The 23,514-nt window shown below is 28.8% G+C and overlaps 1 protein-coding gene and 1 pseudogene across 2 annotated transcripts in view; both read left to right on the top strand.

Annotated features, from left to right (window-relative positions):
- LOC111613692 (protein tumorous imaginal discs, mitochondrial-like) overlaps nt 1-23,514 on the top strand; it is a 43,843-nt gene that overhangs the window by 14,546 nt on the left and 5,783 nt on the right. Inside the window, exons 5-11 of one of the 2 annotated variants that reach the window (XM_023355037.1) lie at nt 2,590-2,742; nt 3,191-3,338; nt 6,385-6,449; nt 6,521-6,649; nt 9,308-9,423; nt 11,014-11,111; nt 20,858-20,954. In XM_023355037.1, coding sequence (XP_023210805.1) covers nt 2,590-2,742; nt 3,191-3,338; nt 6,385-6,449; nt 6,521-6,649; nt 9,308-9,423; nt 11,014-11,111; nt 20,858-20,952 — 804 coding nt within the window. In that variant the 3' untranslated portion in view covers nt 20,953-20,954. The remainder of the gene's footprint in view (nt 1-2,589; nt 2,743-3,190; nt 3,339-6,384; nt 6,450-6,520; nt 6,650-9,307; nt 9,424-11,013; nt 11,112-20,857; nt 20,955-23,514) is intronic. The other variant, XM_023355044.1, reaches the window with a different exon arrangement.
- LOC111613707 lies at nt 14,129-15,326 on the top strand (annotated as a pseudogene).

Below are 23,514 nucleotides of genomic sequence, written 5' to 3'. Positions count from 1 at the left end.
ATTCTTTTCATAGATGGACTATAGATATTTTTAAAAATTTTATCTTTGTCGAAACTTTACAAAAGATATTTATTTTTTGAAAGTTTTTTCACATTGTTTTATTTTAAACATGGGATTTAGAGAAAAATTATAGAATTAGAATTATCTTGATTTTTCTATTTATAAATATTATAAATTTGGAATATGAATCTGTAATAAGAAATATTTTGATATAAATCGTTTCAAATTTTTATGTTGAAAATGCAGTTGCCAAATATTTTGATTCTAAACCAAAAACTTTTTATGAAAGCAGAATTAAAAAGTTACTTTCAAGATGGCAAGATGTAGTGAAAAGTGATGGCGAGTACATTTTGGATTAAAATAAATCTTAATATTATGAATTTTGTTTTTTATTTTAACTATAAATGTGCATGAATTTCTGGACTGATTTGATATTGTGGGAAGTCAGGGTGAAGAAAAGCTTCATTTTTCACCCTTGTTTGATCTCAGATCGGATAGATTCGTCCGCAAGATCACTAGGATGGGTTTTTAATAGTATTTGATTTGAGAGACAGGTAGCTCGTAAGAATTTCCTGTCAGTTTTTCCTGACGCCAGCCTAATTAGAGCGTTAGGCATGCTAATGATTAAATTTATATGCTTTTCTGAGTAGGAGGGATCATGGATCCACAATAAGATTTTGCGTGGAGTTGAGATCAATAATGAGACCATTTAAAGAAACAAAACAAAATTTAATAAGGACAAAATAAAGTAAACCTACAGATATATACAAGGAGAGAGAAGTCTAAATCCCTATTTATTCACGTGAGAGAGAGAGAGTTTACAACAACTAGACATACTACCTTGATTGAAGGTCTTGATGTCGGTCTTCTTGTTGAACGAGGTATGCTATGTTCTTGGACGAGGTTCGAGGAAGAGGATATGAATGAGGGAACTCTTGCTGATATGACACATTTGAAACTATCATAAACTGTCTCTTATTTATGGCACCTTCGAAATATCAAAGACTGTGGTCTATGTGGCAATGTTGGATTTCTATTGACTGCTATCAATTACGTGGCAAGACTGAGTCTCTTATGTCACTTTCCAAATTTCTGTGGACTGTCTCAAATGGCGGGAAATTGTCCCTTTTATCATAATTTCTGACCAATAGCATTAAGGATTTTCGTTCATAATGGGATGTTAAAGGGGGTAGATATCCAGATGGTTAGTTCAGTTTGGAGATAAGGTCTTGGGAAAGGAAGTTAATTTCTCCTTTTAACACAAAAGTGACAGCTTTATCTTCCTTTTTTGTAAATAACATGGAAAAACTGGATTTATTTCTCATGCTAATTAAGTAATAAAATTCCGATTCTCACATCATAATTCAAAATTAGTAAAACAATAATTCTAATTGTTGTCTTTGTCAATGTTAAAGAAGCATACCACATAGTAAGCAGAGGTTGTGGGTTTGACTCCCACTCTGGGCTGATATTTTTTCTTCCAGACTATTCTGAATTATATTAAAATTATAGTTCCTATTTTTGATAAGAGATGGTGCTTAATGTCTAACTCTAATTTCTAATCATGTAATTCAGTGTTTCTCAAAGTGGGCGATAATGCCCCCTTGTGGGCGCTTCAGGCATTCAGGGGGCAGTAGAAGGCTCAGTGATTAAATATGAGTTTTATTTCTTCTCATTGAAACATTCTTTGATCTCAGAAATAGGGTATGGGTCACACCCTATCTATCCTATCCATATAATAATGCATGTTTAATCATTATATTTGCAATAACTGTTTTTAAGATATGCAATAGATGGTAATGTAAAAAGGTAAGTTAAAAATATGGGGGCACTAGATTTTTTTTAATCTCAGTGGGCAGTGGTCGAAATACAGTAAGTTTGAGAACCTGTGATGTAATTTCTAATTATTAATTGTAGCATAATATTGCTTGATTAATTTGGCTGATGGTTGGATGATTAATAATATATATAAATATCTCAATAATCTGATAAATTATGTAAGATGTTACATTGACTTCAATTTTAAGTTAGAAATTATTATTTTACTTTAGATAACATGGATAGACTTTTTATAGTTTACATCAAAAGAACAAATTACAGTTTTATTATTGTTTTTGTTAGTTACAAATATTCACATTATTAAAGTTCAAGTTACAATTCAAATAATTTTTTCATGATAATTTGTTTATTTTTATTGTAAAGTTATACCTCATACGTTAATTTTAATTTTTTTTAAACTATCGAATTATTTATCCCAAATATGTTACAGAAAAACTATAGGATATATTTTTCTAGATACAATACTACTAATTTTGAAGTTAAGTTCAGTATTTATGTTTTTCAAAAATATAACTTGTGAATCAAATATTTTTAAAATATAATATTTATTATTTGAGAACTGCAAATATAGGTTATATTAATAAAATAATTTAAATGTAATTGATTGTAATTTAACAATTTTTTCAATATATTGCTCATAAATAAAAGTGTGATTCATTTTGAAATTCCATAATTCAAGTTTTCTGTTTTTGAAATAATTGTTCTATTATCATGAAGATTGTTATTTGAAAAACATTTTTATTTTCTTAGATTATAGTAAATTTAAGTTTCCAAGAATCAGTTCGGGGTGTCAACAAACCTGTATCAATTAATGTAGTTGATACATGTCCTAAATGTCGAGGATCAAAATCTGAACCTGGTACTAAATCAATTCCTTGTCCTTACTGTAATGCAACAGGAATGGTAAGTATATTTAAAATTATTATGTTTAAATCAGTATAGAAATTTTTCATTATCATTTAGTTATAATTTTATTTTGATTATATTTTATATTAAACGATAGTGCCTCATCACAGTAGATTTTGTTAAAGTAACAAAATCTACTGTGATGAAGCACGTGTATATTTAAAATCTTGAAAATTGGACACTTGATTTTTGAATATCCATACATTATTATTAATTTAACAGCTTTTGCTATTAATATAGTTAAGCTATAAAATGATTTATATTTGAACTTTCATATTTGTAATTAGAATTTTTAAAGTTAATGTTAAAAATCGATTATATTATTTTATATATATATATAGTCATTTAATTGGAGAAGGTACTATATAATTGTCAATATATGATTTTTTAAAATGATGATTGTTAATTTTCTATTTTTAAAGAATGAAAATTTTATGTTTCTCAGGAAACACTTAGCACAGGACCATTTGTAATGAGGACGACGTGTCGTTATTGTCTTGGTACTAGAATGCATAATAAATTTCCATGTTTAGAATGTGAAGGAAAGGGTAAAACAGTTCAAAAAAGAACTGTTACAGTACCTGTTCCAGCAGGTAACTGCCATATTTTAAAAAATAACAATTTTTAATTATTTAAAATTATTTTTAAATAATTAGTTAATGTAGTAATAACAACAACAATAATAATAAGATAATTTTAATTAGTAATATCAGTTTGATAAGAAAATATTGAATTTAAAGTTATGAAGTTAATATAAAGTTATTCAATGCAGATAAGTTAAGTTTTGTATAATAATAAAACTAATAGAATCTACAATTCAAATAGATAATTTTTGGAATCTAAAGTATCAATTATAAATTTGTGTTTATTGCTGAAATTTTATAAAAGACATATTTCTAGAATTTAATGTGAACTTTTGATTTGTAAAATGTCATTTGAAAATATTTATAATTATATAGATATGTTAGAAATTGACAACTGATGAATGAAAGCCAAAGATGGATTTTGTAAGAAGTATGACAATAAAAGTTTTTTGAAATAAACTAAGTCAACAGGTGATAGGTAAAAGCAGAAAAGTAGAAGCTTTGCAATGAAAATTGAAAAAAAAAAAAAAAAAATAATTCTAGAATATGAATAGCTTTAATAAGCTCTTTAAATAAATTTGTAAAATGCATTTATATCTTGCTGTACATATCTGCTTTCATCTATTATTACTAAATCTAATGTGAGACTATGAGACTATAAACATCAGGCAATTAATTTTTTGAAAATTCAGTTTGGATGAATTCAAATCTTAATATTTATAATAATTCAAGTTTAGGCATACCTTGCTTTAAGGCACTTCATTTTAGAGCACTTAAATTGTACAACACTTCAATTGTATTTGCTTTTATTATTTTTGGCAATTACGTTGTTCTTAACAGGAATTTTTATTTATTACATTCACTTTTATGAAGTTTTTAAATAAAGCCTTCTGATAAATAAGACCTTCTGTAGCATTATTGTGTATTTAAGAAATGATAGTGTAAATATATTCTTAGGATTTTATATGCACTGTTAAGTAAAAATAGGCTGTAATTCATTTTAAGGCAATATATAATATATGGTGGAATCTAGTCTGTCATATTTGTGATGTATTTCTGTAATTGCATTATTGTAATTATAATGGCATTATTCTTCTCTTTATCTAAAATATGTTGATCTTATTAAAAGTAAAATTAATAATAATACTAAGCTAAATGATTGCCATAATTAATCAGGCTATTAATATGCTATAATTAATAATTAGAAACTAAGTAATTTGGTAATAGATGGCACCTAATGTCTACCTCTAGTACCAAATTACTTAGTTTTTAATTATTAATTATAGCAATCATTTGACTTAGAATGCAACTATTCTCATGAGTGAGCGAATTTTCCAAGCGAGAGAGAATATGTGACGAGAAGAGGTGATGATGTATCGTGCTGTCTGTTTCTCACTCTCATCTGTGTGGCTGTAATAAACAAGAGCATGAAATGTCATCACTTCTTTCCACATATTCTTGCCTGCTCAGAAAATTCACTCGCTTGTGTTTGCATAGTCGCATCTAGGGTTTCTCAAACGGGATTCCGGGATCCCGGTTGTTTTTTTAACCCGGGAAATTTTTCTTATTCCAGGAAATCCCGCAAATTTCTTAAAAATTCGCTTTTTTTCTTATTTTGTGTTAAGGTTGAGAAATTTTGCAAATAGAAAGCATAATTAACTCATTCACTGCCAGAATACATTTGTATTTATTAATTTTAAACCTACCTATTAGTTTTTTTAAATTTTTGCTCGTTATAGCATGTCACAAATGGTCAATAATCAATATATAGCTTATTTGTGGCATGACTATAAAAATTCTTTACTTGTCGGAACCTGTAATATCTGGAATAATTGTGCTTACGCTGTCTTGAGTTTTAACCATGCCCAGTAGCTTCAATAAATGCCTGACGCCAGATTGTGCAAATTGGGCAAGGATACAAACGAGTACAAAGTCTGCAAGTATGAAGTTTTTCTTCATAAACCTGATTATTAAAGCCAAATGAATTGCCGAATTATCGAGCTCTAAGCTTGATGCCGCTATTAAAGCAGCCAAGGTAGACAAATCAAGAATACTAGAGAGCGAAAGAAGTACTACAATCTCGAAAACGAACTCGAAAGCTTCCAGGCTACAGGTGAAAAAACACATAATATCTGTCTTCTCTTAAATGCATTAAACACTATTCCAATCACATCAATTGAATCGGAAAGGGCATTCTCGGTGGCAAGACTTTTCATTACTAAAATAAGAATTAGAGTGAGTTATCGGAGTATTGACCATCTTTGCTTTTTAAAATCTTATAAAAGTTTGCAATATTTTGTATTATATTTTATTTAAAAAACGAAAATTACCTTCTAAATTAGAAGTTCATTTTTTTTAATTTTTAACTCAATTCAAAAAATTTTTTTTTGTTGTTGTTGTATGCAGTTTCCAGCAAACTTTAATTAATTTTTTTCTATTTGTGAAAATTTCTACGTTATTTAAAGGTAATTTTTATTATAGGCCTATAGACCTTACACAGCATTATTAATATGATTTTGGAGGTTACAGAACTTTAAAATTACTTTAAAAAATGGAAAATAATTATATCATTTGATTTCAAGATATTTTGTATACCTTAAAAATAATTAATTCTATCCCGGGATCCCGAGAAACAGTTCACTTTTATCCCGTAATCCCGGGACAAGCAAAAGACCGGGAAATGAGAAACCCTAGTCGCATCCTTAATATCAATACATCAGGTTTTGGGAAGTTGATATTTACCAATAATAGGCAGCATTAACGGATGATATAACTCAAAATAAATGAAAGGGAGTGAAATTTTTAAACAAAATTTGCCAAAAAAATCTTTTATTTTAAAATAGTAATTATTATTATAGTTTTTGCATATCTTTTTTATTTAAAAATGTGTTAAAGGTTGTAAGTTATATCATGGGATTGGAAATAAGATTTAGATCTTAAATATTTTTAATAAAATCAAACCAGTAAAAAAATAGTTTTCTAAACATTGTTTAATTTTTATTTTGGAAAGAATTTTGTTATAATATTTCAGTTTATCTAAAATTTATTTTAACAGGAATAGAAGATGGGCAAACTATTCGTATGCAAGTAAATAAAGAAGAATTATTTATTACATTTAAGGTAAAGATTTATTCATATAATTTTATCAGTTACATTAAGAAAACTTTATAAAAAATTGTGTGAATTTGCAGGTATCAAAAAGTAATTATTTTAGACGAGAAGGAGTTGATATACACACAGATGCAACCATTAGTTTATCCCAAGCGGTTTTAGGAGGCAAGATTAGAATTCAAGGTTTATATGAAGATGTAGATATAAAAGTATGGAAGTTTGTAATTTTATGGAATATTAAATTAATTTTATATTTTTTAAATTAGAAATACTTCTGTTAAAACTATTTATATTTTTTTAATAGTTTCATTTCTTTATAAATTGGAAATTTCAATTTCTTTTGTTAAATATAAAGCAAATACAATTATTTCTGAAATACTTCTGAAGCAAGGATATATAATTTTCAATTCAATTTGATTATGTTTGATAGTGAAATTGCCTGACATAATCAAATGACAAAATTCTAGAATAGATATTGTATTTTAAAGTTAAAGGAATAATTAAGATTTTTAAAATATGTATGATAGAAGGCTGGATGGCTGAGTGGTTAAGCTGTCACCCTATCACTTTGGAGACTCAGGAATTTTCTGGGGTTAGTTCATCTTGGATATGTTGGTCCCTGTCTCTTATCACCTGGTCAAACCCATGATGGACTTGATAAAACTCTTAGTGTCCACAGGGTGGAAAGAATAAAATATATATGTTTCAAAATCAAATTTTATTTTAATGTGCTTAATGGTAATATTTTCAGTTAATACCAGTGCATTATAATATTATTAGATATGAAATGTAAAATATATTGAAATTAGATATGAAATTACAAATGTAAAAACAAAAAACTTGCACCATTGTAATTAGGGCAACATAATAAATACAGAACAATAAGACTATAAATAATAGTAAAAAAATAAAATAAAATAAATATGGCTAGTACTTACAAGTACATATGTCTTATACAATAGATTACATCTTTTGTCAAAATTGTCCTAAGTTAAATAGATAGAATCGATCATTTTTAAATAATTTTATTTTTGTAAAGTTTAAATGAAATATTCATGTTTGTTAATATTTTCTCTATAAGATACATAATTATATAGTGGGTGATCGATTAACGAACATAATTTGTTCCAAGACATTGTTTGTTAACTGATTATCGATTTACCATAGGTTTTTATGGGAATTTGATTAATTCATTCTGGAAACTCCAAAAAATAAAAAACTAAAAACTTTCTTAATACATTTATTTATATGTAATAATAAAAATACATACATACATACACAGTTTTGTCTTTCATAATGTAGGTACAGTTCGGCATGTGCTTCCAAAATAAACTAGTTTCATCACAATTGAAAATTTGTTGTGGACAATATCCTTTTTTAATGAATTCTTCAAATTTGAGACAGAACTTCTCAGCTTCTTCTTTATCTGCACTAGCAGACTTGCAATGAATCACCACATGTTTAATGCCAGATCTCCTTCTAAACTTTGGAAACTATCCAGTGATAGCCTTGAATCTTATCTCCTCATGTGACGAATGTTGAGTTTGTTCCTTCAGTTCTTCAAAAATTTCTCTAGTTTTCTCTTGAATGATAGTCATACTAGTTACATCTTTTTTTCATTTCTCATTCTTTTATTCAAATTAAAAGTAGCTCTCCATTTTTTCATGGATGGAACATTTTTTTTTTCTCAGATGTGATTTTCGTTACTCCTTTAGCTCATTGAGTCTTCTTGATTATATCTTTCTTAGCTAAGATTGTGCCTACTGTAGACCTGTTCAAGCCATACTGCCTAGCAACATCAGACATCTTCTCTTCTGCTCACTCTCTACTTTGGCTATTATCTCTTGCTAAGTTTCTATAGTGAACACAGTTCTTGACATTCCACTCTTTTTAGATCCCATAATATTATCAGTTTTTTAAAATAAGTTCAGAAAAGCACTCACAAAAATTCAGAGTACAGAATTAACTAGTGCATGAAAGAATTATGTAAATGTGAGGCCCAAATGTAATTTGAAATTTTGGTGTTAAAACGTTAATGAATAGCCAATAGGACAGTTAAACACTAACCTTTAGAAAATAAAAACTGATGCAAAACTTATGGAGTGCTCAACAGTCTCGTGAAGACTATAAAAAAATTACAGCTGTCCCTTGATAATTCAACAAGTATGGGATCAAAGGGGTGTTGGATTACCAAAAGTGTTCGGATTACCGAAAGTGATTACATATTTGGCATTGTTTTGCTAGCAGTAGCCTACAATATTCCCTACTCCAACTGTTCGAACAGAACTGCTCATAGAAAACACGAAATGTGTGTCATCGTGTAAGAATTGGGTGGGGAGGTTCATGTTGTGACATGCTTCTGTGCAATCAGACACATAACGGGGACGGGTACCTTGACAGGAGGTGCATCAGACCTCTGAGCATGATGGATTACAAAATGTCGGACTCTCAAGGGACAGCTGTATTTGTCAGAAAAGTAAACAAAAAGCTGGAGTTACAATGGAGAGTTTCAAAGTTTGGGGAAACACTATCCAATCGGTATTGGCTTGAGCGTCAATGTTGACGTCTCCTGCACTTTGAAAAGTTTTCGAATTGTTATCCGAAGACAAAAGAAAACTAGTCAGTATTCATTATTTTATGTTGCTTCTTCTTGTGTTTGTTCTGTGATGTGTTCGTTATCTGATCATGTGTTCGTTGTCCAAACATAAAATTCTTTCATGAAAGTGTTCTTTAACTGAACTGTTTGTTAACCAATCACCCACTGTATTTTATATGGATTATAAGATAAATCTATAGTTTAATCATTTATTTAATTTCCATAAATATCTTCACAAATTTTGAAATTAGTATCAAAATTATATTTTCAGATAAATCCTGGTACATCTTCACATTCATGTATTCGATTACCAGGAAAAGGGGTAAAACGAGTAAATAGTTTTGGCAATGGTGATCATTTTGTTCATGTGAAAATTAAAATTCCTCTGTAAGTTTATTTTTTCCTATTTAACTAGCTCTATTTAAAAAATGTACTCCTAGAACCTATCACCAGTGTGTCATAAAAAAAAGCAAAAGAAAAAAGTTCATCACAAACGTTTTCGAACTGCTGTGAGTTCTTCAGGTGTAAACGGAATTTCTAATGGATCAGAGTGAATGGTTTAGGAAATTCGAGAAACATTCGAAGGTGTTTTATACGTGTGAGGCGCATGCATATTTATATGGTTGACATAGCATGACACTTACAGCCGATTGCAGAGACAGAGTTTACGTTAAACAACGTTTATCAACAGAACGGCCTATAGACGTTGGCTGGCTGAACTGTGGTTTAAAATGCGTTGCAAAGACAACGATCGTCTATTTCTGATTGTTCTCTAAACGAACTTCGGCAAAACATTGGCTCTTACTTACTTTGCTATTACTCCCCTGTTTTAAGAGTCGTTTGGCCAATTGGGTTATTTGTTTGTGATGTCAGAAATGGTTACCAGCTATATTCCGAAAGCTTCCAGAAATAAAATCTTAAGGCCATCAAAATCATTGTTTGGCAATTAATGACAATCCTTTTCCATTTCGATATTTAATTTCATTGCCAATACGGTTTAAAATATGAAAAAATCCATATTTAGAAAATTTATACCAAATTCAAAATTTGTCTTTGGAATAGATTTTTAAGGAATTATTTCAACATCTTATTACTGTCGAAGTGAATAATTTTAAATATTTTATTGTTAATATTACATTTTTTTTATATCTATAAACAGATTTCTGTAATTATTAAAATTGTCTCTTTTGTTTAACAGTACAATGACTCCAAAATGAATTAACGTTTTATAACCAACACGATACTCGAATTGTAAATAAATGCATCTGATTTAAATTAATTGAAGTTTTAAGTCCGCACTCATTTGAATATCGAAATTGGAACATTTAAAACAAATTTAAAGTATTTAATTTTGTTGTTTTTGCTCCAAGCAATTAATTAATGAATAATTTTGTCGATTCATACCGTTTAAAACATTTACGATAGAAACGATATCTGTTTTTATCTAAACTTTTCCACAAACAAAGCTACCACTTGAATTGAAAAGACCTCTAAACCTGCTGTCGAGTGAGTGTAGAAAATAGGTCAAATAACTTGTTTCTAATCACTGTCTACATTGTGGCAGGCAAGAAACGCTGTCTCTGCAATGAAATTTTTCTGAACAGCTGTCTACCCGATCTGTAAACTGCCGTCGGTCTCTAAACGTTGTCTCTGTAATCAGCTGTTAAAGTTCGGAGTCCATTAACTCCTGCCAGGCCAGCGACAGAACCAACTCATCTTTAAAATTGATGCATTTGTCATCGAATGTTTCTCGAATTTCCTAAATTGTTTGCTCTGATCCATCAGAAATTCCATTTTACACCTGAAGAAGAACTCTCAGCAGTTCAAAAACGTTTGTGGTGAACTTTTTTCTTTAGTTTTTTTTTTTACGACATACTAGTTATAGGTTCTAGGAATACATTTTTTAACACATCTCAGTGGTTAGTGGTGTAGTTTAGCTCTATTTCTTAGTAATTGTGTGCTTTTTTTATTTTTAAGGAAATTATCTGATAAACAAAAAGCTTTAATGACTGCTTTTGCTGAATTAGAAGATGATACTCCAGGTACAGTAGAAGGTATTCAGACAAAAAAAGAAGGTAACTTTAATTAAAATTTTTAAATTTGTATAAATTATAATTTTAATCTATCAACTATATTTTAACCAATGTTATGGCATATCTGTTTTTACAAATACTGATTTAAATGTTTTGAATCGAAAATTTCAATGAAATTAACAGATGGTTTATTAATTATATAAAATTTAATTATATTAGGAATTGAATATAACATTTATCAGGTAAATTAGAAAATGGATTTCAAATTTTCAGTTCAGTTTGTCAAAAATATTTTATAAATAAAAATATTTCTGCTGATAAAAAATTAGAACTGTTGTCATTAAATAGAAACTTTTTGAGAATTGGAAAAAATATTTTATGTGATAAAAAGTGCATATCTTTTTTAAATTCATGTTCAAATTATTTACCATAAAAAAAAGTCAACAGAAAAACTCAAAATTTAATTTCTTAATTTTAGTATTAAAGAAAAATTAGTATTAAGAAATTAAAATTCTTTTATTGTTTAACAATAAGTAAATGCAAAACTAAAACGTTGTTTAGATTAGTTATTGACTTGTTTTAAATAAATAAATTTTATATTTTATTCAAAATATTGGATCTTCACTTTGTGATTGATTCAGTATGAAAATATAGAAAATTTAGCAATATAGAAAAATATATGAAAATTAATATATAAATAAGTATTTCCATAATAAAAGAAAATTTGTTGTATAATAAGCATTCACTTTATGATGGATTTACAACTGTCAACAACTGGACTATATGGTTTAAACATGCATGATAAATAAAGCAATTGTCATGTGATTGCAAACATTTTAGATATATAGATATCCCTCATATAACATGGTAGTTACATTCCAAAAAAGTGCTATGTTACGCAAATCTGTGCTATATGAAACAAAGGACTAATGCAAAATGTAGGGTTAGGTTCCAGAAGTTAGCAAAAGTATACTATTCTTTTTGTTACTAAGAGAAATATGTTTAATAAAGTAATCAATACTTTATTTTCTATCAATAATTAACTAACTGGCACAATTAAAAGTACTGTTAATATTATTTAGTTAAAGAGGGTCTTTTTTTCAACTTATTGTTGTCTTCTGAGTTTTTTTTCTTGATCTTGATCAGAAATATCAGCAACATCATCATTTTTTTAAAATTGTTATCATAATTTTCTATGGATGACAAAATAAAAATATGTTATTAATTGATAATTTGTTCTAGCAGGTCACATTCAGTTGAGTACTGAGCAAATTTTTTTAGAATTTGGGCTTGAATACCAAATTGTTCCAGTTGGGAACCGTTTGAATACTGAGATGCCACAGTATTTTGTTCATCATTTTTACAAATGATTACTTACATATGGTTCAAAAAGTTTAATAACACTTATCTAAAAATTTTAAATTAATCTTCGTATTTAGTAAAGTTTATCTATAAAAAGAAAAAACAGTGTGAGATCCAGGGGTTGAGGCAGTGTACCCCACTCCCTAGACACCAAATGTGAGAATGCCATGGTTAATCTCTACTCTACTGACATCACATGCAGGATGGTTTAAAAATATATGGGATAAACACCCACAAAATATAGGCTTAGTCTTATTAGTAGCTACTATATCCCACTTAACAGGAAACACACTCATTAATTCCACAGTCATTTTATATTATTAATTATTACTTCTTTAATAACCCTGTTATTATCCTCATGAAAAATAATTATTTCCCTCTTTTTCATTCTACTATTTTTCTTCTCCCAAGTCTATTTTCCAATCAATATGAAAATCTCTTACAATTTACTTTCACAAGATTTAATATCCACAACACTAATCATTCTAAGAATTTTCATTACAATTTTAATACTTCTCTCTTCAACAAAAATTATCAAAAAAGAAAGATGTGTATTTTCTTCACTTACATTCATTTTATTAATTTTTCTCATATTAAGTTTTTCTAGCTCTAATTTAATAATAATTTACATTTTCTTCAAAGCCACAATCATTCCTACATTAATAATAATTACATTATGAGGAATCCAACCTGAATGGCTTTCTACCAACCTTTACTTAATTTTTATACATTAGGAGCTTTCCTTTAAGACAATGGTGCCCAAGTTTTTTGATTGGTTAGTCAAATTGTGCACAAGTTGTAGGTAGATGGGCTACAAATATTTTATATACCATACATACAAAGAGGAGATCTATTCTATCATAAGTGATGTGTCAAACACGTTTGCTGGCTGGATTAATGTGCACTGCTAGCAGAATTTGGTCCAGGACCATTGGCACCACTGTTTTAAGGTGTGAAACATTGAAAAGTAAGAGCTTATATGCCAATAACATCTTTCTCTCAAAATTTTAATATAAATATTATTTATAAAAGTTGAATATTTATTCAAATAAATCTGCATTAATGTTTTTATTGAAAGTCCAATATTTATCTTCACATATGGCAACACTATGGGTATTTTGAGGATTTGGTGATACTGTGGGTGAAAATTTGACTGATTTGGGGCTTCTTAATCTTGTTGAAAGCATTAGTAATGTATATCCATGTTTCTGATCTTGTTCTGAGCCATCTAAAAGGAGATGCAATACTCCAAAAGAATTTGCAAGATGACATAATTTATTTACCCAAATACAGTGGGTGATCGGTTAATGAACAAATCAGATAACGAACACTTTTGTGAAAGATTTTATTTCTTCGGACAATGAACATATGTTCAGATAACGAACATTTCACAGAACAAACATAAAAAGAAGCAACAGAAAATAACGAATACCGATTGATTTTCTCTTGTCTTCAGATAACAATTCAAAACCTTTTGGAGTGCGAGAGACGTCAACATCGGTACTCAATCCAATACCAATTGAATGGTATTTTTCCAAACTTTGAAACTCTCCATTGTAATTCCAACTTTTTGTTTACTTTTCTGACAAATAATTTTTTATAATCTTTGCGAGACGGTGGGGCGCACATTAAGTTTTGCATAGGTTTTTATTTTCTGAAGGTGAGAGTTTAATTCTCCTATCGGATATTCATTAATGTTTTAACACCAAAATTTCGAATTTCGTTCAGGCCTCATATTTACATAATTATTTCATGTGCTAGTTGATTTCTGTTCTCTGAATTTTTGTGAGTGCTTTTCTGAACTTTTTATTTCAAAAACAATTGATAATATTATGGAGCCTAGAAAGAACCATGCTCACATAGAAACCAAGCAAGGGATAATAGCTAAGGTAGAGAGTGGACAGAAGATGTCTGTGAGTGCTAGGCAGTATGACTTTAACAGGTCTACAGCAAAAGGAGTAATGAAAATCACATCTGAGAAAAAAAGATGTGCCATCCATGAAAAAATGGAGAGATTGCTTTTAATTTGGATAAAAGAAAGGGAAATGAAAAAAGATGTAACTAGTATGACTATCATTCAAAAGAAAGCTAGAGAAATTTTTGAAGAACTGAAGGAACAAACTCAACATTCGTCACATGAGGAGATAGGATTCAAGGCTATCATTGGATAGTTTGCAAAGTTTAGAAGGAGATCTGGCATTAAATATGTGGTAATTCATGGCAAGTCTGCTAGTGCAGATAAAGAAGTAGCTGAGAAGTTCTGTCTCAAATTTGAAGAATTCATTAAAAAAAAATATTGTCCACAACAAATTTTCAATTGTGATGAAACTAGTTTATTATGGAAGCACATGCCGAACTGTACCTACATTACGAAAGACAAGAAAAATATCCCTGGGCATAAACCATGAAAGACCAATTGACGTTACTTTTGGGAGCTAATGCTAGCGGTGATATGAAGCTTATCCTGCTTCTTGTCTATGAGAACCCTAGAGCATTCAAAAAAAATTCCATAATTAAAGAAAGACTGCCAGTGATGTGGAGATTGAATAAAAGGGTATGGGTCACACAGGCTCTTTTCAAAGAGTGGCTGTTTGGAGTTCATGCTCCAAGCATCAAGGATTACCTTCAGACCAATGAATTGCCATTGAAAGCACTGTTGCTATTAGGCAATGCACCAGGACACCCAAAAGACCTTCAAGATAATTTGCTGGAAGGCTTTCCCTGGCTGACAGTTCAGTTTTTGCCTCATAGAAAAGTAATCTTTTCTATGAGGCAAAAACTAATTTTCATAGAAAAAATACAAGTGTGTTTCCAGTTTTCTTGTTATATTTTTGTTACTTGTTTCTTTTCTAAATTATATAAGTATTCCAGTTTCCAAATTGGACTTGCTTAGTAGACTTAGTTGTTAATCAGAGAATTAAATATTTCATATCAGTTCTAATATTTATTTTCACATACACATACAAATTAATTAGGTTAGTCAACATTAATAGTTTTCTTTATCATTTTTTCTTTTAAGTTGTTCCAAATAAATGTAACTTCTAAGTATGTAATTTCATCCACTATAGATATTAGATTATTTCCAATGTATAAATTCTTCTTCTTTTTTTTAAATTTTATAATTATTATAGTAAATTATCAATTCAGTTTTTTCAGGATTAATTTTTAAGTATAATGTCTCAAGATAGTGTTTATTTGTTTATGTTGCACTGGAGTGTTATCTTTGTTGGTGTCAACAGGACCAAATTATTGGCATAAAGAATCATATATATAGTTTTATAACTGAAATACTTTCAGGATTTGTCAAAAATATGTTCTTTACCTAGTACATAAAAGTTGAACAAGTTGTTATTAGATCTTACGGAATAATTCCTCCTGTTAAAAATAATTTAGGATTAGATACAATTCTGATATGGTAATTTATAGATACAGTAGAGCATCGATTATCCAAAACAATTCAGGACTGGGTTGTTCGGATAACTGATCATTTACAAAAAATATATTAAACACAAAACTGTACTGTATATAATTTGTATCACATGTCTTACAAATACATATCTTACATAATGTAATACATTAAACTAAGCTTACAGTTCAGTTTGGCAGGGAGGGGAAGAGTGCTGCAATGCCACAGCCCTAGCGGAAATTTGAATTTGCCAACTGGAATGCTTTCAGTTGATCAGTATTCGGATAATCAATGCTTTACTGTAGTGATTTAATCGATTGTGAAAAAATTCCTCCAGCTATTATCTTTTCCAGCTCTGATTTACTAGATTTGGTACCTAAAAATCAAATTATTTTTCAGACTTATAAAAACAATATATAACTTTTGTTAATTTCATTAATTTTTCAATTCAAATTGTACTATTGTATGTAATAAGAAAATTACTTATTCTATACTTTTGTTTTTGACAAAAGTAACAATTTAAATTATTTTCTACCTTTGTCTACCTTTGAAGTCTAACTTTGAAACTGTCAGAATAGAGGTAAAACATTTTGTCATTATTGGTGGTAATGATGATGGATGATAGTTTTATGGTGCTTTTAAATCTCTTTTCTTATACTTTGCATATAGCTTCATCATATTCCAATGTCCTGGAAACATGAAGAGAAATAAAAAGAGTTGAGTAATTTGATTAACTGTTCTCTAAGCAAGTTTCAAAATTTTTGAAGAAATTAATTCTTCAGGAGAAGCTGAATAGTTGTTTGAGATGACTTTATTTATTTCATTCATTGTGAACACCTATTCTAAATAAATCAAAAAGCTAATAATGAAGTGTATTCTTATATAAATTTTTTAAAAAATGCCATTTTTGTTAAAGGCAGTTTTCCACTTTTTTCTTATAATTCAGTATTTATAATTAGTAAAAAAAAATATTACAAGTATAATTTAAATATTTCTAGCATTAAATAATAATTTGTGGGCATTCATGATTTTATATTTTATGAATTATTTTTTAATTTTTTATTAGGTTTTATAAAATACATTTAAGAAACCACTGATTATCCCATTTTGGCTTCAATACAGAATTATATTATATACACACAATGAATTTTGAAACATACATTTTAATATCAACTAGAACAGTGCTACTCAAACTGTGGTTAATGAGCCAACAGTAGCCCACGATGATATATCACTTAAAATTTCATAATTTTATATATTACATTTAATAAAACTATTTAAAATCATCTTCAAAAGTCTCTTAAAAACATGTCATTTTATTACTTACTTTTTTTATTATTATTATTTAAACACTTAGCACCAGGGATAGGATGCAAATTCAAAACTGGCTAAGGAAATTATTTGAAAATGGCTCTCACTTTTTTTTTTTTTCTAAATGATTAAAATCAAATTTGTTGTATTTTTGTTACTAATTCAGTCTAAAATCTAAAATAAAAAAAAAAAAATGCATTTGACCTCCATTCTCTCTGTTTTATAACAATTTTTTATTTAATTTCACAAAATTACAGGTCTGCAAGGAATTGGAATAAAAGAGAACTGGTTTGTGAACACACACAGTTTTGAGAAGCACTGAACTAGAGTATGCTTAATGTGTTTTCTGATATTATGAGAAAAAATAAAATTTTACCCTTATTCTTCTTACATAAATGTAAAATACATGAAAAAATTATATTTTTCTTTCACTTCTGACTTTTTGGATATTATATAACTTCAAATAATGACTAAAAAATTAAATACAACCAACAGACTGCCGAAAATCTATCGGGCTAGTTTTATGCTAATTATTAAATAAATTACGTAATCAATTTGGTAGCTATATTATATATCGGGTTGGAGATGTTTGTATATAAAAAATTAAAGTTAAAGATATACAGTTCTTCAGATGTCATCTCCAAGAAGAAACCACTTTAACTATATAAGTAGCTCTTTAATGAGTTGATTGTCAGAAAGTGAACTGTGTACTGTTAGCCCCACTGAAGAGGCCTTTCATAGGCAAAATGCATTTGGGGAGCTTGTTAGTAATGTAAATAAAAGTTTTTTTCTCTGTGAACTGATTTCTTTTTATACCTTTTTAACTTTAATTTTTTAGTCATTATTGGTTTAATGTTTTAAGATTTGAAGTTATATAATATCCAAACAGTCAGAAGTGAAAGAAAAATATAATTTTTTCATATATTTTACATTTATGTAAGAAGAATAAGGAAAAAATTCTGACTCCATTATAGTTTTTAATTATGCATAAACAAATTCAAATAATTGTAATTTAACATACAGTATATTCATTAAGAACACCTAAAATAAAGATCACTGCTTAACATCTTAAAAACAAAACAACTATTTCATATATTATTTGTAAACATAAGCCAATGTTTTAAGTCTATAATAATGTAAGATCTAAATATTTATATTTGTGATAGTATATGTAGTATGTAAGAGATTATATAGGATATAAAGTGAAAATATTTATTATTATTATTTTATTCCTTTATGGAAATTATTGCTTAGAAGATTTATTTTTAATGCTGCTTATTCTTATGAATTCCTCACTCTTGTTACATCCATTTCCAAGAAAAATTATTTTTGTCTTTTAATAATACAGTAGAACCCCTCCAATCCGTCACCTTTGGGACTTTGGGGGTATGGTTGGAAGGCAAAAAAGGTCGGATTATCAGGAAAATGTAAAATAAACAATCTTTCCCTTTGTCCAGTCTTTGTAGCACTGCTAATTTTTCATTTAATGAAAGAGTAACGTGTTTACGTTTCATTCCTGACATGTTGAAAACACACACAAAACTGTACACGTACACACAATGTAAAACATATACTGTAACAAACACAGAAGAATGTGATGGGCGGTGAGACACCGACGAGTCGGGACAAGTTTCTCAACTATGACCACGGTCGGATTAACTGGAGTGACGGACTAGCCAAGGGCGGTCTAGAGGGGTTCTACTGTATAATAATTTCCACTATACACATTTTAAAATTTCTGATATTCTATTGTTCTTTAGTTTTTTACTTTTTCTTTTAAGTTTTCTAATACTTCTGCTTCACTCAAAACAATTATACCTTTGTTTAACACCTATTCTGTCAATTTTATTCTTTTCTTTTCCTTAATATAAAGCTAAAATCAGCATTATTTATCAGATATAATCATGTATTTTGGAAACCACTAAAAAGGGGTTTATAGGCAAATAAACAAACTTATTCTGTCCTTCCAATCCAACATTCACCAGAGGTCAAGAATCTCTTAATAAAGGGTAATAAGAGTGGTAATAAAATATCTTGTCTGCTTAGTTCTTGTCAGTCAGAAGAAATGTGGCTGTTTACATTGGGTTTTGAAAAATACGTTTTTTAGTTTTCTAAATTTATGAAGTATTTCTAGATTAATCGAGTTTTGATTTCTCTTACATCAATCACAATAACTTATTCTGTGAATTAATAAAATTGTCTTCTGAATGATTCTCAACCTCTGGTGAATGTCAGATTGGAAAAACAGAACAAATTTGTTTGTCTATAAACCCCTTTTTATTGGTTTCCAAAATAACTTTCCTTTTCTTCCCTAATACCTTTTTGTACTGTCTGTCTGCAGGAAATTTCAATATAATTATTGTCTCTTATGTTTTTTTGCAATTTGGAATCCAGTATTCTCTCTATCTCAGCATCTTTATTTTTTATTTTAAAAACTTTTCAAAAATTGCTAAATAGGATTTTCAAAGAAAAGAATTGAAATTTTATTCCAAGCTGCTTGAAAATAATAGTATGTATATTTTTTCCTAGTCTTACAATCTGTTTTGTTCTAGCTTAAATCAGAAAAATTCTTGAGAGATTTTTGCCAATTTTGAAATGACTTCTGATTCTTCATCTAAAGTTTTCCCAGTTTAAGGAAAAATTTTGTGTTTTGTGATTTGGTGATATGAAAGCCACATGTTTAAAAATTCTGGATTTTTGAATTTTTATTGCAGTAGATGATGAGTATTAATCTGTAATAAAATATCAGACTTGTCTGATTAAGTTTATTACATACTACATTTATGATCATACAAGGAGTAAATAGGATGTTAAGTTTTGTAAAAAAAGAATTTTTATAGTACAATACTATATTTTTTGTAATTTATAGATTCAAGAAGAAACAGACATGTTGAAACTGTAGTGTTTCGAAAGGATATTTTTATAATTTCAAAATTATGTTTAAGTATGAGCATAAAGTAATAAAACAACTGCTTCATCAAACAATTACAAAGAGGCAATGTTTGAGCAGTTAGAAACTTTTAATAAGATTGAACATATTCATTTGTATAAAAGATCATCTTCAGGTTCCATACTTCAAACAAATGTAACAGAAATTCTAGAATATATGCACATACTTGAAGATGGCCATTTACATGACTGAAAAATGTTCATATTTATTAAAGATTTTAAAATTAAAAAAATATGGGAAATAATTTACATAAAATATACAATTAATCACATTTTTAAAAAATAGAATAATTAGAAACTTCAAAATTTTTGGCATGTTTTTCTTGAAAGTTAGATTAATTTTACACTGGTGTTTTCCTGATTTTTTAGTAATATTTTAATTCACTGTACTAATTCTATACTGTTAAAAATAATAATAATCTGAAATCTCAAGTTTATAACTCTTGTCAAAACTATTATCTGCTGCTGTTCTTTTGAATTTAACATTATTATAAAGTTGAATAATTTGAATTGAAAAAATTAAATTCAATTCAAAATTAGTTCTATTGATATCAACCTTTACTATTTAAATTATATTTGTTTCTTATATTCTTTAGTTGCATTGCAAAGTCATTAAGTTTTCGTCCTCTTTCATTTGTTCATTGAAAAATTGATATATTTTAAACTTTAAATTACAATTATTATGCATTTAATCTAATTATAAAATATTTATTTTTAAATAATTTGATATTTAGTTTCACACTTAACCCATGTTTTATAGATGATGAAAAGATCTATGCTGGAAAAGAAAAAAGCCATGAATGGGATAAAAACAGTGGTTTATTATCAAAAATTAAAAAAGCTATATTTGGTTGAAGGTATGAAATTATTTTTAGATTTATATCAATGTATTTATGATTGTTTTTTCTTTTGGAATGTAGAGGTTTTCATAATATTTTACATCACTATTTTACATAATATTATATATGAAATTAAATACTAAAATCAACGTACCAGGAACCTGTTTCCGGTGTGCTTCTCTGTAAAACAAAGTGTTACAAATGTTTTCGAACTTGTAAGTTCTTCTTCAGGTAACCGACATCTAAGCGAATTCCATTCAAATTTAATTCAACAAAAAAGAACACCATTAAGAACTGTATCACACGTATCGATGGCGTCATTGACGCATGCGCCCCTTTGCTAATTGTAAATTATCGTAAGTTCTTGTCTACAAGCACCTGCCATGCCGTTGACAGGGTAATTTCGTCTTTGCTGTTAATACAATTATCGTCTTTTAGTGTAGCCATACATATGTACAGGGCCTCTAGCCCTGTACATATGTATGGCTACACTAAAAGACTATCTTCAATGCCTTAATTAAGAGGGCTTACTCACACTCGTCTGATCGGATATCCCTACATGCCGAACTAAGGCGTATTGAACAAATAGCCAATGAACATAGTTATCCCAAGATCGTACGTAAATTGATCCGCAAATGGCGCGGACGAGAAGTAGCCCTTAACCAAGCACCCAATGAAGTTCCATCTAGTATCATCCCGGTTACATACAATCCGTACCTGAAATCGCTTTACAACACAATAGCGAAGAAAAAGAATGTTTTTTCGAAAAGAATGTTTTTCGAAATATGGAAGAAAAAGAATGTTCTCATCGCGTATAGAAGATGCGTGTATAGAAGATGCACGACAATTTTTGATATTTTACGGAACGGGAAAGATACCCCCAACAAAGAACGACTCCCAGGGATATATACCATCCCAATTATAGACCATAGATGGAACAGAAGCCTGATCTACGTAGGATCCACTAAGCGCTCATTAGAGGTGAGAATAAAAGAACACTTGGTGGATATTCTGCATGCAAGGCAAACCACCGCTCTAGCCGTCTATGCCTCGGATACGGAAATAGAGCCTTTATTCAGCCAGGCCAAGGTAATCCGCACCACAAAATACGCACACCACCTTAGATGGCTAGAGGCCCTGTACATATGTATGGCTACACTAAAAGACGATAATTGTATTAACAGCAAAGACGAAATCACCCTGTCAACGGCATGGCAGGTGCTTGTAGACAAGAACTTACGATAATTTACAACTAGCAAAGGGGCGCATGCGTCAATGACGCCATCGATACGTGCGATACAGTTCTTAATGATTTTTTCTTTTAACAATAATATATAAAAATAAAATTCTTTCAGATATTTGGTAATGGAATTAATGGATGCTAACTTGTGCCAAGTTATTCAAATGGATCTTGATCATGAACGTATGTCTTATCTTCTTTATCAAATGCTTTGTGGCATCAAGCATCTGCATTCTGCCGGAATAATTCATAGAGTAAGTTATGGTTTTAGTTTAGCAAATTCTTTATTAATCATAATTGCAATAAAGTTTTAAATGAACTGAAAAAATTTGTATTTGAATATTCTCATAACATTTTTACTTTGTGTTATTTAAAATAAATAAATTTGATTGCTTTTATGAGAATTTGAAATAACGTCAAATATTTAGAACAAAGAAAAAAATGTAAAAAACTTTAATATTAAAATGCTAAAAGATTTCTTAATTAAAATAAAGCTCCAAAATTGAATTTTTTAAATAATTTATACATTTGTCATGGAAATATCTTGAATATGTTTAGTTATTTTTTTCCATAATCATTAAAAAAATTATTATTGTAAAACTTTTGAGATAAGAATTATGTAATTTTTAACCTGCTTTCCTGGAAGCTGCATAAATCATACACAATAAATATGTTGGAATTAAAATGTATTATAATAGAGCAGTGTTTGTCATCCTCTAACAAATTGTCACCCCCTTCAACGTAGTATCGTCCCCTTCAATAAAACCGTTACATAGTATCACCCCCTTCACTACAAAATTCCGATGCCAAGGGACAAGTCTAACGCCTAATTCGTACTGCATTGAATAGACTAGTAACTAGTATAATGTTATTTGTTTAATTATTGTACAATATAATGAATAAAATATCTAATAATTCTTAATATAATGTTTTACTATATCACCTGGAAAATTGTTTTTCGCCCCCAAAATATAAATTGTTACTAATCGCCCCCTCAACATGGAAAAACGCCCACATGGGGATGATATCGCACCCGTTGAGAAACACTGCAGTAGAGCGTTGTTTAACTGAATCAATTGGGGACTGAGGTTGTTCAGATAACTTATTTTTTGGATAACCAATTATGTACGAAAAAATATATTAACCTATCCCACGTTGAAATTTTTCTCCGTTGCATATCGCTTCGCGTTGAATTCTCGTCGACGTTAAGCCTAATGTAAACTTTTTAAAATAATAATCGTGGCTATTGTATCGTTAAAAATTATTTCTTTATTTTTTACGAACAAAATAAATATATTGAAAAATATAAAAACAAAAAAAAATTATACTTTAGAAGTT

The sequence above is a fragment of the Centruroides sculpturatus genome, unplaced genomic scaffold (genome assembly GCF_000671375.1).
Source record: "Centruroides sculpturatus isolate CEXI.00-Female unplaced genomic scaffold, Cexi_2.0 scaffold2, whole genome shotgun sequence".
Classification (NCBI taxonomy): Eukaryota; Metazoa; Arthropoda; class Arachnida; order Scorpiones; family Buthidae; genus Centruroides; species Centruroides sculpturatus.
The sequence above is the reverse complement of the archived record's forward strand: the minus strand, read 5'-3'. Positions and strand labels throughout refer to the sequence as shown.